This window comes from Tupaia chinensis, unplaced genomic scaffold, assembly GCF_000334495.1.
Source record: "Tupaia chinensis unplaced genomic scaffold, TupChi_1.0 Scaffold000606_1, whole genome shotgun sequence".
NCBI lineage: Eukaryota > Metazoa > Chordata > Mammalia > Scandentia > Tupaiidae > Tupaia > Tupaia belangeri.
This window is the reverse complement of record NW_006160124.1, coordinates 2,659,414-2,675,491: the sequence shown is the minus strand read 5'-3', so window position 1 is coordinate 2,675,491 and position 16,078 is coordinate 2,659,414. Positions and strand designations below refer to the sequence as shown.

At 35.3% G+C, this 16,078-nt stretch overlaps 1 protein-coding gene across 1 annotated transcript in view; it reads right to left on the bottom strand.

Annotated features, from left to right (window-relative positions):
* The window catches only part of SEMA3D (semaphorin 3D), a 228,733-nt gene that overhangs the window by 32,519 nt on the left and 180,136 nt on the right, over nucleotides 1-16,078 (bottom strand). Inside the window, exons 9-11 of the mRNA XM_006158746.3 lie at nucleotides 15,691-15,805; nucleotides 14,106-14,175; nucleotides 10,588-10,732 (exon numbers count right to left, since the gene is read on the bottom strand). Coding sequence (XP_006158808.2) covers nucleotides 10,588-10,732; nucleotides 14,106-14,175; nucleotides 15,691-15,805 — 330 coding nt within the window. The remainder of the gene's footprint in view (nucleotides 1-10,587; nucleotides 10,733-14,105; nucleotides 14,176-15,690; nucleotides 15,806-16,078) is intronic.

Genomic DNA, 16,078 nt, shown 5'->3' with positions numbered 1-16,078 from the left:
AGAAATGTCCTAGAATTGGGACGAGCAGGTGGCGTGGTGGTTAAGGTGCTGGACACTCCCACATGGTTGACCACGGTTTGAGTCCTGGACCTGGTTGCTTGCTTTCTCACTTTCCTCTCTCCCTCTCTCTGTGTCTCTCTCTGGTCAAATTAAAATGAAGGAATGAATGAATGAATAAATAAATAAATCTTAAAAAAAAAAGAAATGTCCTATAATATTAGTCATTTAGTTCTTATTTAGCATATTCTTAACTGGATATGGGTCTAAATATCTGTGTCTGTAGTCATTGTTTCTAGCTCTTAGTCTTGAGCTAAGCAAAATCTGTCAACTCAAAAATGGAAGAAACCCTATATTAAATAGATTGTGCAAAGACTCAAAATGAGTAGAGAGTTAAAATAATACATAGCTCTTGTCCAATTACAGGCTGAATGTTTGAGCCTCCATCAAAAGCCCTTCATTGTGGGCTTATAACGTATAACACCTGCAGTTCAATCTGGTTGGTCTATCATTTAAACCAAAGCAAAAGCTAGATTTTGCCTGCATTACATTTTTGAAAGAACCCTCCACCTTAAGAAAAAAAAAAATTCTGTTGACTTTGCAGCAGTAGTTATGCAGTAGCCAACATTTCAAAAGAAATAATACCATGACATCGAAGTCATGATTTCAGACATCAAATTTTTTGAATGTTCGAAATTATAACCTAAGAATTTATAGCTGGATGAAGATATGAACTTTTAGTGCAGATATAAACATGACAATTTTCCTCATTGCTCACCTATGACAAAAAGCTTTCAGTGTAATAAAATCTAAGGGGGAAAAAAGGGGAGGAAAAACCTGGTTTCTATTGACTAGTATAAGATGATCTTTGAAAATACATTTTTTCTTATGGCAGCTTTTCCTCATGGCATGGGGCCAGTGTTTGAATAAGATCTTTATCCACTCAGTTGCTATGTATGATCTCTCAGGTCTATGTCTCCAACCGCTTGCACAAATGAAAGTGATTTGGTACAGCTACTCCCTGAGGTTTAAGATAGTACAGTTTGAACCAAATATTGTTATTTTAGTACATTCAAACCAGAGGCATTTTCGCTTTGATATTATAGAAGTGTATACATATCTAAAAATAACTTGAGCTGCCAAGTAAAGTCTTCAGGTAAAGGTAAAAAAGTAGAAAAGAAAAATTCTAAAGAAGAAGAGAACGTGTGGGTGAGAAGTGACATCTAAAGCAAATCAATGATTCATTTATCTCCAAAAAATCCTGGGCGTTTTTCCTATGGTAGATATATATCCTCGGTATTAAAAATCGAGTTAGGGGCTGATTCATGACCTGGTAGTTAAGGCAGCTGTGTCCTATATGACCAACCACACAGATGGAACTCCAACCTTGGTGGCTTGAAAAACACACTGGAGACTAACATGAGTGTGTGTTCCCCAAATCCTGATAGGATGGAGAAGAGGAGAAGAAGGGACTGCAGCTTGACCATGCCCCAGCAAGGAGTGATTTTTCCCTCTCCCTCTCTCTGACTCTCTTTCTGGCAAGCAAACACACTCTCTTGTGACTTGAACTGTGGTCTATTCCATGGGAGTCCATCGAGGTGGCCATTAAGCCATCTGCTGGCCCCCAAACATACCTTCTTGTAAAAAAAGTATATATATAAATGTATTTATAAATATATATATTATAAAAAAGGTACATTTTTCTCTGTATATATGCACTTTTTATTTTCAGCTATGAACACAGTCTACACAAATAAGCCATGGAGAGCCATCTATTTCTATGTCCAGTTTTCTAACATTTGCCTAACTTCTACTGCCTTCACTCCTGTGAGTAGAGAAAATAAATCAAGGTACTTATCTGTGTCTCCCCTAATTATTTTGAGAAACTCTTAAGACAATTTAAAATTTGAGAAAGAAAAAAAAGAAAAAGAAAAAGCAATGGAAACCTATTACCCAAATTTTCAAATGCAGTTTCTTGCTGGAAAGACTAATACCAGCACAAGAGTGGAGAGAAAAGAGAACCTGCCTAGACAAATCCTGAGATGAAAGGGAGAAGCCCACAGTGACAAGCCCCGGTTCGGCGCCTATCTCCCCTGGCTGGCTGCCATAGCTGGCTAGGTGTGATCGTGTTATGCTTGGCAGATCCCGTGTTTGCACAGGGCCTTTAGTAGCGGAGTGGGAAGCAATGGATAAGAGAAGAAAAATGGTTTTTATCCAATGAGAGAACTTTGCCCCTTGGCCAGGCACCAGACAGCTGTTAAAAGTTTTCTCCCCTGGAGCCTCGGGCTATTCTCTATAGGTTGCAGTTTCCTTTAAACAAATCAGAGGAATGACTAATGTGAAGGCAGAGGAGGTATGAGGAAAGACTGAATCAGGCTTTCGCTTTCAGCAAACTGGAAAAAATAAACTGAGTATGTAAAGGAAGTCAATTTTTATTTATAAAGATTTTTTTTTAAAAAAAAAAGAAAAATGAAAACTAAACAGGTGCCATCTTATCCCCCTGATTATTCAGCTAAGCACCAGCCTACCTCTGATACCTGCTGGGATAACCCTCATATTAAATATCAGAGAAAGAAGGCCTGGAGTGAAAATACAGAGGTGCATTTCTCTTTCTCTTTTAAGGTTCCCTTTCTTTTAGAGGCATTTCTATACCTGAGACTCAATGCACTATGGAATACAGTAAGTAGCCTAAGATTTAGAGAACTCATTCTGAAAGCAAATGTTTGCCTCCCTAAGAAAGAAAGCTGAAAGCCAGTTGGAAAGGTTGATTCACATTAGAAATCCATTGTCTCTCACCTCTTTATAGAAATGCAGCCTAGGGGGAGAAATGGAGAGAAATGTAGCCTAAATAGAAAGGAAAACAATAGCCACATTTTCTCTTACATTCTCTTTAGTGTAATCAATCTTTGGAACTTGGCATCAGGACACTGAGATTCTAGTCCTACCTCTGCTTCTCCCTTCTAGAACCAAAGTCCTAGAAGAAGTAGAATTAGAGATAGTTTTAGTAACAGAGAGGTGATGATAATGAAATAATTTGTTAGCCAGTAAGTGGAAGGCCATGAAGGAAACAAATATGAGGGAGCAAATAAAACTATCAATGAATATGATAGAGAAGGAAGAGTGAGCCAGTGATGCATGCAAGGGATTTCCCCCAGATTTTCCAGATTTTAGATTAGGTAGAAAAGCCTTAAAACAAACAAAAAGAACTACAACAATGTTAGCCATATTCTTCCTGTGCAACAGCGTAGCACACTATGAGGGAAATCTTCTCATATTGTACTTCTTTGTTTCTATGGCAACACTCACAAGCTAACATTATACAAAGCAAGAGGAAGTTTGGGGTACTATGTTTTTGAATTATGTATTTTTATTTGGTGAGTTATACCCATGTTTGAAAGTCAACCTTAAAATACTGTTTTTTGGGACATTAAAAAAAAATTGTTGGGACAGCAGGTGACATAGAGGTTAAGTTAGCGGGATCCTACACAGCCCTGCAGATCAAGTCTCAGATTCAGCAACTTGAAAATTAAGCTGGGGATGTGTGTATGCATGCCAAGAATCCCAAGAGGAGAATGGAGGAGAAGGATGCAGCATGGCCATCCCCTCTGAGGGGAGGGGGAGAGGAGTGATTTATCGCTTTTCCTCTCTTTCTTTCTCTTCTCTCTCCAGTGAACATATGTTCCCTACAGCAGAAAAAAAAAAAAAGAATAAGAAAGAGAAAGAAGAAAGAAAGAAGAAAAAAACCTTACTTAATAAAACAAGCATGGTTTGCAACTGCAATCTAATTTACGAGATTAATGAAGACACAAAATTCTGAAAACCAATAATATTCTATGAAAATAATTTGTTGTAGTTTTATATCAATGTCCAGTGACATAGCCACTCTACCAACTGCTGGCCCCAAGATCTGAATTCTTAAAATAGAACTGAAGAAGGAAGATGAATGTTCAGGGGATCATTAAGATTTCACAAATTTTACAGAACATTTTAATATTTCTTCTTTTTTCCTCAAAGGACACTTGTATTCAGAAATAAGCAGCAGTACTCAGGAAAGAGAAAATTAGTTTAGTGGCTTTGGTATTTCAAATACACTGCCATGGACCAACTCTGGTCCTAGCATTTCCACCTGTTCCACAAAGGTCTTTTTTACTTTAATGAAGTAAAGTGTTTCTGTCCCCGACATAAAAGAGTATTGGGGAAAACAACAACAAACCAACCACTATCACATACCCCAGAGAAGAAAAGAAACAAATGAAAGATTTAGAAAGTAATAGCTAAAAGTGACATTAATTCAGTGGGTTTCGTCAAACGGTGGGAGAGGTAGCATCGGATCGAAAAGTCCAGTCACTGTCCAGGATGTTTCGTACTGTGCTGTAGTTTAAATAAGATTTTTAAATAAGAAATTAATAGAAAATCTTTAGAATCACCATTTGTACCATCTCTTTTTAGTATCTTTCTAAGAGAAGACTAAGCATTTTGTGAAAAAGTAAAATTAAAATATAAGTTCAGTTTGGTGCAAAAAACACCTGAGCATAGGTTTTTTTCCATTATATACTCTTATATGAACTTTTTGAAGACCTCTCTTACATAAAAATAAGAGGTTGTATCGTGTTCAAGTTATTACTAGGAATTCTAATGTGCTCATAATTTGCTAGTGGTTACGTAGTAAAATAAGGTTGTGAAACCAAAAGATGTTACCTCCTTTTTCTCCCTACCAAAAACAAGAGCATCCCTTTGGAAAATTCATGTGTAAATTTTAATCTTTAAGGTCAAACTAAAAAATTTAAGTGCAAACAGCAACCATGGAGGGGAAGAAATTTTAAAATGAATTGTTACTTCTACAGCTTAGACATGTATTTCTTTTCTGTTGAAGGTAATTTTTCTATTACGTTGTTGGAAAAGTCATGACATATTTTTTCTATGCAAAAATGTATCATGACTTTTTTGACAACCCAATATTAAAACTTTTTTCTACTTAAAAAACAGAATAAAGAAATCATTAAAAACAGTGAAAAATTGATTCTAGGGTAATAAAGCATACCTTTAATAAATATTCAAATTTCCAAAACAAGTACTTCTTACCTTTTGGGTAAGTGAAGGGTTCAAAAATTGAAACTCACTTTGAGTAAGCACTTTGTTTAGCTAAATTTTTAAAATTCCTTGTCAATTTAGAATAAAATCGATTGACTCATTTATAATTAATCAAAGTTGAAATTCCCTGCCTTTTCAAATCTTCTCCAGATTGTTTTTTAGTAGCCTGCTATTTTTGGCCTAACGTCAGTTCAGTTTCCATACCTGCCCTGTATATCACTTGGTGTATAACAGATCCTTCCATATTTCATCACTTGGCACTCCTTACTACCAAGACCTAGCAGGTTACTCATGCTTGAAAACGTCCACCTGCATAAAATACAGTTTGTTCAGATGCTCTATTTGGACACTAGAGGGCAGAAGAATCACTTTAAGTAAAGAAATTATATAAATACATCTGTACATCCTTGAGTTTCCAAGCTTACAAACGCTACAGATTAGCAATATTAAGAAAAGAACAGGAGTTTAGTATTGTCGTTTTTTCAGCAGAGAAAGTACAGCATTCTGTCAAAAAACAAAAAGTTAAAGTAGATATGGCATGCTGAAAGTCGTAGAGTGATGATGCCAACAGAAACCAATACCAAGAGAACAACTTAAAATTCAATATTAATAATATGATTGCAAAAATTGAAACTCACTTTGAAAATAAAATTTTCCCCAGTGATGTTTTTTAAATTTTAATTTCAGTGTAAAGTGGCTTTCAGCAAAGATTCTATCCCTTACATAGAAAGCAAATTACTCAGTGATGCTTCTATTAGGGTAAGATGTGTTCCCCTGAATTACAAAAAAAAAAAAAATACAAACTTAGTAAAGTTTCAAACCATCCTTTATATTTGTGCAGAGAACAAATAGAGCCTAGAAAAACAATGCAAGTATATGTTTGGTTATTTGTTTTTATCACTTTGAGGATAGAACAACATGTTCATAACTTCTGATGTGGAATTAGAGCTGAATTTTAATTGCAGTCTTACCACTTCATAAGCTATGAGACCATGAACACTTACTCTCATTAGGCTTCTTCTTATTCATAAAATCCAGATAATAATACCTACACTCTTGTCTTAAATACGTAACAAAATAACATGTAAGTGCTTACAATAGTATCTGGATCATGAGGAATGTTTAGTAAGGTTTTGTGACTAAAATATCTAAATGGGAAGTTTGTGGAAAATAGAAAAAAAATCATAGCTTCACTTAAACAAGAATGACTTCAATTAGGTTGCTTTATATATATATATATATAAAAATAGAAAAGATGCCAGGAAATAACGTAAAACTAAATGCAGCTCATTTTAGGTAGAACATTCAGCAGTAAGTTATTCAGGTAAATATTAGGGGGTATATAAATATTAGAGCATATTAAAGAGTGGAGACAGAAGGCTGGTCAGAAAATCCCAACATTTCTGTTCACTGTGCTGCTTTGGGCATTATGATATTAAGAAAGTTATTTAATTATTCTGGACATCAGTTTCCTCCTCTGTAAAATGAGGGTGAGTTATGTGGTCTCTATTATCCATTCTACTTGTTACATTCTCAAGTTTTACAAGTGTAGTTACTTGATCTACTGTGAAATACACTTTCAATGATTTTATAGAGTTATTTAAAATGGGAAAGTTCCTTTATAAAAAGCATACTTGTGTAACAGATTTTCACATCAAATATACAATGTTTCTAACTGTTATAATATCGGCATTTCAAATATAACGTAGAAAAGGACATTAATAGGACTGTGTGCAAACAAAAAATAGATTTTGAAAGTATAAAGAAGTAATAAAGAGTTTACACACCTATGCATGATTTTAGACATCTTCAAATTTGGTCATGGTGATTTCAAAGAGAATAAAAGGTAACTAGTTACTTGAAAAAAACTGAAATTCTTTGGATACTGTAGTCTTCCAAATCAGCCTACAAACTGGTTAGTAGGACTGGTTGTCACTATTTTTACACAGAACCAGTTGGAGAAAGTTGGTCAATAAAAAATATTAAAAAATACTTCAATATTGTTAATTTTATAATAATAAACTTAAATTATCTATCTCAAAACAGCATAGATATCAAGTCAAATTCAGCACATGTAGAAAGAACTTCTCACTCCTTTTAACCAAAACTTTTTAAAAAACCTAAGCTCTATTTATTTGATGGCATAAACTCTATGTCATCACTGAAAGTTTTCTGGTCAAGTCTTCCAGAGGGAGACTTCATTCTACTGCCTCATTACTGATTATAGCCTGACTACAGGCTTTGGATGAAAGAGTAATTACAAAGTATCATTCACAAAGCTCAAGTTCATGTGCAAATATGTTCACACTCTTAAAAAGGAATAGGAATTCAAAAAAAAAAAAAAGAAATAGGAATTCTATAAGGAATGGTGATGTTGGGAAAATAAAAGAAAAACTTTATTAAATGTCTTTGTTTATTCCTAATATTAGTGCTTTGATTTTCCTAAATTGTAAAAAACAAAAATGTTAAGTATTTTGTAGTTCATATACTGTCTGTGTACTAAATAATTTCAAACTTTTCAAGAAAAACCCTACGTAAACTCTATAACTTCAGTATTCTGGATGAGAAATGGTTAGTTTGACATAATTTGGAGTTTAGCTTCTTATTGATAAAAAGGACTACTTACTATTATGTATGTCAGTGTCCGATGAATGGTGATGTCTTTATTTATAAAGACAAATTCATGCAGAAAAGCTCAAAGTCTGATAATATGATGGAAGACAATGTTTAATCCCTAAATATTAATAGAATATATTCCTCAGGTAGAGCTCTTTTCCAAAGTTTAATTGCCCATACATGTGTGTGTAAAATGTTTTCATGGAGGGGGAAATAAATATAATTTAAAATACTTTAGGATAGTATCATAGTATAAGAACTAAGAATTAGAACACGATTTAAAGAATCTAAGCTTATATCTACATTATAATAATAAATGGGTTGAGTGAAAAGTCATGACACATTTTTGCATAGAAAAAACCTGTCACGACTTTTCCAATGACCCAATGTAAGAAGTAAAAGCTTAGACCTCCATATTCACTACCTTTGTAACCTTAAGCAAGTTACAGTGTCTGTCTGTACCTTAGATTCCTCATCTGTATAATGGAGTTAATAATAATATATAGTTAAAGAGGCATTAAATAAGATAGAACTTGTAAAACATTTATAACACTTAGAAGATTACCTGCTCATCTTAAGTGTTATGTTACTGATAAAAGATAAATAAATAGGGACCAGCAGTTAAAGAAATGGCTATGTCACTGGACTCCCATGTAGCAGACCATGGTTTGAGTCCCAGACCCGGTGGCTTAAACTCATGCCGGGCATGTGTGCATGCATGCCCAAGATCCCGAGAGGAGAATGGAGGAAAAGGGATTGCAGTGTGGCCATACACCAGGGGATGATTTCTCGTTTTCTGTCTCTCTGTCTCTCTCTTTATGGCAAACGCACATGCCCTATAGCAAAAATAAATAAATAAAGGAAAAGAAAGAAAGAAAGAAAGAAAGAAAGAAAGAAAGAAAGAAAGAAAGAAAGAAAGAAAGAAAGAAAGAAAGAAGGAAAGAAAGAGAAAGAAAATAATCCAATTTTAAATGTGGGCCAAGAACTTGAATAGACATTTTCCAAAGAAGAAAATGGCCAACAGATACATGAAAAAATGATCAATATCATTAACTATCTGGGTAATTTAAATAAAAACCACAATGAGATATCACTTCAGACCTGGCAAAATTAGTACTATAAAAACAAAAATCACATGTTAGAGCAGATATGGAGACATTGAAACCCTGCACACAGCTGTAAGAATGCAAGATGGTACAGTCACTAGGGAGAACAGTGTGGCATTTCCTCAAAAATTAAAAGTAGAGCTACCACATGATTTTGCAATTTCACTTTTGGGTCTTTACCTAAAAGAATTAAAATTCGGATCATAAAGAGAGACTTTCATGCTTAGGTTCATTGTAGGATTATTCACAATAGACAAGATGTGGATAAAAGAAATGGTGAATGTGTTAGTGTGAATACATATGATGGAATTTTATTTAGATTTAACAAAGGACAAAAATCTACACTATTCAACATGAATGAACCTTATATGCTAGGAGAAATAAGCCACTCATAGAAAGATAATTACCCCATAAGTCTACTTTCTTTAGGTATCTAAAATAGTCAAATTCTTAGAATCAGAGTGGAAAGTGGTTGTCAGGGGCTGGGGTGAGGGCGAAATGAGGAGTTACTATCAGCAGACTTATTTCCAGTCAACCGAGGTGAAGGGGATCGAGGGATCTACTGGGTAGCACTGCACCTACTGCACCTGTAGTCAGTGAGAGTGAACTGGATACTCACATATTCGAAACGGTGATAAGTACTCTTATCACAATATAAAAAAGAGAGAAAGCAACAAGAGTAAATACTGAAAGTTATAATATGTATTTTAAAAATATGTTTTTCATAAAAATGGTATCTTCTAATCAGGTTAGAAAATATCTCCAAAATAAATTCTTACTGAGAAATTATAAAAGAGAAAATAGACATGGCTATATAGCCTGCTTTCCAAGTTTAATTAAATTATAGAACAGAAACATGGAAAAAGAATTCAGAAAACCTAACTACTTGCTGTCTTCCATTTAAGAATGAACATATGAAAAGACAAAGTCCAGTAAAACTTAGTTGGTTAAATCAATATGTTTCTCAGAGATTCTGATGTTCCAGATCTCTTGGTAGAAATTTTCAGAATAAATGCTAAATGAAAAAAATAGAAAACTTTTTTTCATATTAGATCATTTAAACAATTCAAATTATTTACATAACTTAAACTGTTTTAATCATATCAACAAAATTAAGTCTTTTATTTATAATGTGTATATGACATTTTAAACTCCAGCTGTTTTTCTTTTTAAACAAATGTATAAACCCTAAAATACATTTCTTACTTATTTCATCTTGTGCTTTAAACATTATTTATGCTTTTTAGAAGAATTTTGGAGTCAGGGTTCTCTAAAATCTCTCCCTTATCTAAAATAGGCATATTATCACAAGGTGCACCAAAACAAAAATAAATATAGAACAAGAAAAAAAAGATAAATGAAGCATTATATCTAATGTGGTCCTTACAAAGTAGAAATGGAAAGCAAAAGACTCCTTAGTTGTATCCAGAACTGCATGTGGAGAATGCCTGGCATCTCTAATGTAAAATATTTGTTGTTCTTGATAACTAAACCATTTTGATGACTCCATGAGTGTGTTAGGAATAAGTTCTACATTGTCAGCAAATTCTGCTCCTTAGTATATAGTCCAGTTTCCCATACTACTTAAAATTCTTATTCAAAACAAAAACATTAAGTTCCAATGAAAGATGCAAATGCTATGACTGTACATAAACAATAGCTATTTAAAAATAAATAGCACATGTTACTGAAATGAATACCACAGTTTACAGTTACGAAAGAATTAGGAGTCGAACAGAGGCTTAGGAAAGTGTTGGTGATTAGGTGGGATACATACCGTCCCAGGTCGCGGGTAAGGAATTCGTCCATCATATTGCACCCAGCGATGGTCTGCACTTTCCTTATGAGCATAGGGACCGTTAAAAACTGCTCTGATGTCTGCCATGCTATACACACAAACAGCAGAGCCTTTGAAGATGGAGCTGGAAGAAAGCAACATGATTCGGTCATTCACTCATTTTTTTCAGTAGATATTTATTGAGCACATTCTATAATCATCTGCTTGCTGTGGGCAAAATTTACTGAGCACAACCTATCTGACAGGTGCGTGGACAGATTCTGCCCCTATCCCATAGTGGCTTATAGGGCTTACAGTCAAGCAATTCTGAATGAAGTGTGGAAACAGCCACATTACAGATTAATTATAGTAAGCGAAAAAATAACATAAAATTCAGAGCTGCCAGGTGAGTACTTAGGGAGGAGGAACCATCAAAATGGACACCTGATAGATAAATAGAAATGATCCAGAAAAATTAAAGGATAGAGGAATATACAGGAAAGAATATTTAATATGTCCACATGTTCTTCAATTTCACTTTAAGTTATTATACCATTATGCCCTCAAGAGACATTACAAAGTAAAATATATATATATATATATACACTTTACTTACATTTATAAAGGAAACTTTTAGATATGATACAAATTATGATAGATATGATATATATCATTTAGAATAAAAATAATCTAATTTATCTGTCTTTTAAAAATGATCTAATGATCTTAAATATTGTCTGTAAGGTCATATATTCATATAATTTTCATTAACTTGATTTTTTAAATGTTGAAACTATTTTTGCTTGTTCTTGAATTTGAGTTCATGTATTTTAGTAACTAATCTGATATTTAAGGTAATCACAATTATACATCATATTAAGCATTATTAAGAGGCAGAAAATTTCCACATAACTTGTACAAATCTTTGCAAACTAATGAAAACATTGAACACTCACTGGATGTTTATTTTTTGGTTTATTTCTGGAAATGAAAGACATTTTCTTTGAGTCTAAAACTTTCAACGATTATATGTTCTTATAAGATGATGGGCCAGCAGGTGGTATGAAGGTTAATGCACTAGATCTCACATGGCTGATTGTGCAGTTCAAGCCCTGGACCTGACAACTTGAAGATCACAGTGGGTTATGTATGCATGTGTGCCCAAAGTCCCAAGGAGAATGGGGGATAAGGGATTATGGCATGGCTAACACTGTGGGGGAATGATTTCTCACTTTCTCTCTCTCTCTGTCTCTGACTTTCTCTGGTGAGTGCACACACCCCACAACAAAAACGCAAACGCAAACAAAAAACCACAAGATTACACATTACGACTGAGATATATCATTTCAGAACAACACAAATAAGCTAATGAGTCTCTAGCATGAGTAACACAGTTGTTAATATTATTGGAATGACATTAATGGAAAACCATGAGGAGGTAATAATAAACAGGCAGTTGAGAGAAAACGAGCTGCTAAGAAGGCAGGTGACAGTCTCATAAAAGTCACATCATCTGCCTATGATATTTTATAGGTATGATGCATCATGCTTAATGGCATTGCCATGATTGCTGGTTAATTATAGCTTCCCTTTGGACAAAGGATGTGACATGTGTTCCGACATTACCTCAGTCTTCAGGGCAGCATGAAAAATAAAACAATAAAGTACACCAAGAACAAAGACTTGACTTGTAACTTCACACTCTGGGTGGGCAGCAACTCGGGTGAAGAAAAAAAGAACTGTCTGGAGGCTACGTTTTCCTGGCATACATCTAGGTCTTGTATGTGGAACACACAAGGACATCAAAGAGAGCTCTGTGAGTGGAAAGGTGCCAAGAGAACTGAGGCCGAGATCCTCAGCTTGGATTATTACAGGCACTCGTTCTTCTCACACCTTTGCAGATATCAATTAGCAACAAAAGCAGCACAACTGGAGTCTAATCTAGCAGCTTTTTAAGCTGTCTCCTTTTAAGGGTATCTACCTGGGTTACATTATGTAACTTACAATTCATCAAGTAGTGGTTCATGCTCTGATATATTCGAACCTACAACACATTTCCATTTGTACAGAGGATACTGTGAACTAAACCCAGATCACACTGCAGAAAGGAAATCCAACTACGATTTGCATACAGCATAGTTTATGAATGGACTCAATAGCAGTCATTAAGACCGTTTCTATTTATAGACATATTTTTCCCATAGGGCACATGTGATTGCCAGAGAGACAGAGACAGAGAGACAGAAAGTGACAAATGACCCCTCAGAGGGGATAGCCATGCCACAGCACAGTCCCTTCTCCTCCATTCTCCTCTTGGGATTTGGAGCATGCACACACACGTGCTTGGTGTGAGTTTCAAAAATCCGGGTCCAGGACTCAAACCACAGTGGGCCATGTGGAAGTCTAGTGCCTTAACTGCCATGTCTGTTGCTGCTCTTGCTGGTCCCAACATCATTTTTTAAGTCCCATTGCAGCACTTCTAATTATTTCAACACTAATATCAATATTCATTGATAAGTGCTGATAACAGAGTTGCAGGAAAAGTGAAAAGTACTTCCAAGGATGTAGGCTGTACTTTAGAGCGCAAGGATGGAGGATGTTCTTTAGAGCAGGAAGGAAGAGATGCTTTGGCCATAGCCAAATATAAGTTACTGAATTAAAAGAAAGACAGTAAGGCCTACATGTTCTTTGAGAAAGCTTCATAGATACTAGTACTAGGAAGTCACAGAGCCTCAAAGACATACACAAGACAGCATTACACAGAAAGAAGACCCAAAAAAAAAAAAATAGATGTCCAGGAGAACATCTTCAGTCCTAGCCCCACTTTTATAACTGATCGTCTGCTCTGCTTTGAACGCAGCGCAAACCTTTGCTGAAATTGGTAGTGCAGTGAAAAGATCACAACAGCTACACTCTCATCTTCATAGGTAAGGAAGAAGTGAAAATAAGACCACACGTGACAACATCTTCAATGTCAAGAGTGATTCATCTCATGAACATAGCTTCACCAGTGAACATTTATTCATTTATTTTATATTTTTAATTTTAATTTACTTAATTTTTTTTTTCCAGAAAGGATGTGTCCTTACCAGAGATTGAGAAACTTAGAAAGAAGTCCTCCTCCCCCGCATAGGAACACTCACATCACATTCCTTTCTCCTTTATCCCTTCCTCCTTTCAGGATTTTGGACACACACACACACACACACACACACACACACACGTACACACACACACACACACACACAGCCTGTTCCTCAAGATGCCGTGTGTTCTAGAAGCAAATTGACAGCCAGTCATTGGAATCCTCCAGACACTTTCACCATCACACCACATGCTGGCCCTCATGTGTTTTCCTAGCATTATCTCTCATAACATTTTATTACTTCTTAAGCAGTTTGGAAGCATTTGTTATGATTAGTAGATACATGTGCCTTTTGTGCTCAGCATTTTTATCCTTGTCTTTCCTATACACAAAAAATTCTCTAGAAGAATTAAAAGCATTTTGTTGAACATACCTGGTTGTGGTAAAGACTCCATATACTACAGGATTTCTTTCATCTCGTGTGGGAAGTAAATAAATATCTTCTATTAATGGGAAAAAATAATAATTAACTATATTTTTATTTTCAGCATATGATTTTTTATGTAGTAATACAATGTTTCTGAAATTCTAAATTAGATAATAGATGCATCATATTGAGCTTTAAGAAATTGAGGGTGAAAGCTATGTGACAGAGTTGGCCATGGATATGGTTTGGCTATGGTTTGTCCCCCATGGCTCATCTACTGAGAGCTTGGTCCTCAATGTCATGCTGAGCGGTGGTGGGACATTTTAGAGGTGAGGTCTAGTGGGTTGATCATGGGGGTACCACTCTCATGAACAGATTCACGCTCTTTTGGAATAATTCTGGAGATAGGTGAGAACCAGTGCCCACTGTTATAACAGTCAGTCGATGGCTCTAAGTCTCTCTCTGCACATGCATACTTATGTCGGCCATGCTGTAAGATAGGACCAGAGGCCAGCCAGGTGCGCGTCCTGTGCTTTTGGACTTTCCAGCCACCAGAACCATGAACCAAATAAACCTCTATTCTTTATAAATCTGTCAGTTACAGGTAATTCTGTTTAACAACACAATAACGAAGTAAACCAGACATTTAACCTGTTAGGCATCTGGACCAAACACCTGCAAACGGGATGGTCCAGTTGACAATCTCCTTGACTTTACAATTAGGAATATATAATTTCATATTAAAAAAACCTTAAAAATAGATCATTTTAACCATTCAGTCTAGAAAAATGTCTTGTAATTATTTCAATGTATTAGTAATTCAATTACTTTTTATAATAATATGAAAGTACTTAAGAAATTAGTGCAGTATTGCTAACAAATTCTGTGTACTCAATACTACTTAAAAAGTTCTTTAAGATAAAGTGAGTGTGCCTGTACACAACATGAGAAGTCATTCATAAATATTTAATATATACTTTAAAACTATAAAATACAAACGAAATCATTCAATGATACAGATTTAACAGATACGTTTTGACATCGCATGGTCAAAACCAAAACAAGATAGATAAAATAAAGGTTCATGATGCTAGCTTTATAAATAACTAAAAACCATCCTTCTAGAATAGCTGTGATAAGAGCCCAGAGGAGAAATGAAAAAGAAGACTGTCTCCTGATTCTCTGCACATTTTATTAACAAATCAAAGTTCAGCACATTTCTCAGACTCTCCAGCAGAGGGCATCCTCAGAATAAAGAACCCAAACTCTTCCTACCTGTGAAGGTGGCTCCTACCAAAGCAAGAGAAGGCGCGGAGAACCCACAGACTTCGTAGTCCCAAAGCTTAAATCTGTCTCTTGTAGTTCTGCTATTTCCTTCACTAAGGTTGAGGCCTCTCAAGAGAAGTTAATTACAATACGTCAGGCCTAAAACACCTCTGAGTGCTTGGTGTGCATGAGTTTAGAAAGCAGCACTCCCGCGAGCTGTGCTGGGCTCTATATAATTAAGCTTTTGGGGCAAAAGTAAAATAAACGCTGAATTACTTAATTAGGCAGTAGGACTTTTCCAAGAAAGAAGGAACATGTGACTTACGAAGCTCATCAAAATGAGTATCGGCCCCATCGCTTCCGGGAATTGAGCAAATTAATCTGGCCTTAAGAAAAGTCGTCCACTTGTTTATCAGGCTGCGTTGTCCTCCTACATCATTCTGAAAAGTGGAAAAATGAAATTTACCAACTGAACGGGTGGCTATTACAAGGTTCTTGGTAGCCATTGTTTACAAAGCAGAAACCTAAATATTTAATCCTCGTATTTTCAAATGTGGAAAAAGACAGTTTTGTACTTCAGCCTTACATTTTTTTTTTCTCATGGTTAAATGAATGTGATGCAAACAATTTAGCTCCGCTGAATGCGAAGGCCACAGGAAACAAGGCAGGCTTGGAATCAGGTCGTCTCTGCCAACTTTTACTCCATGACCTAC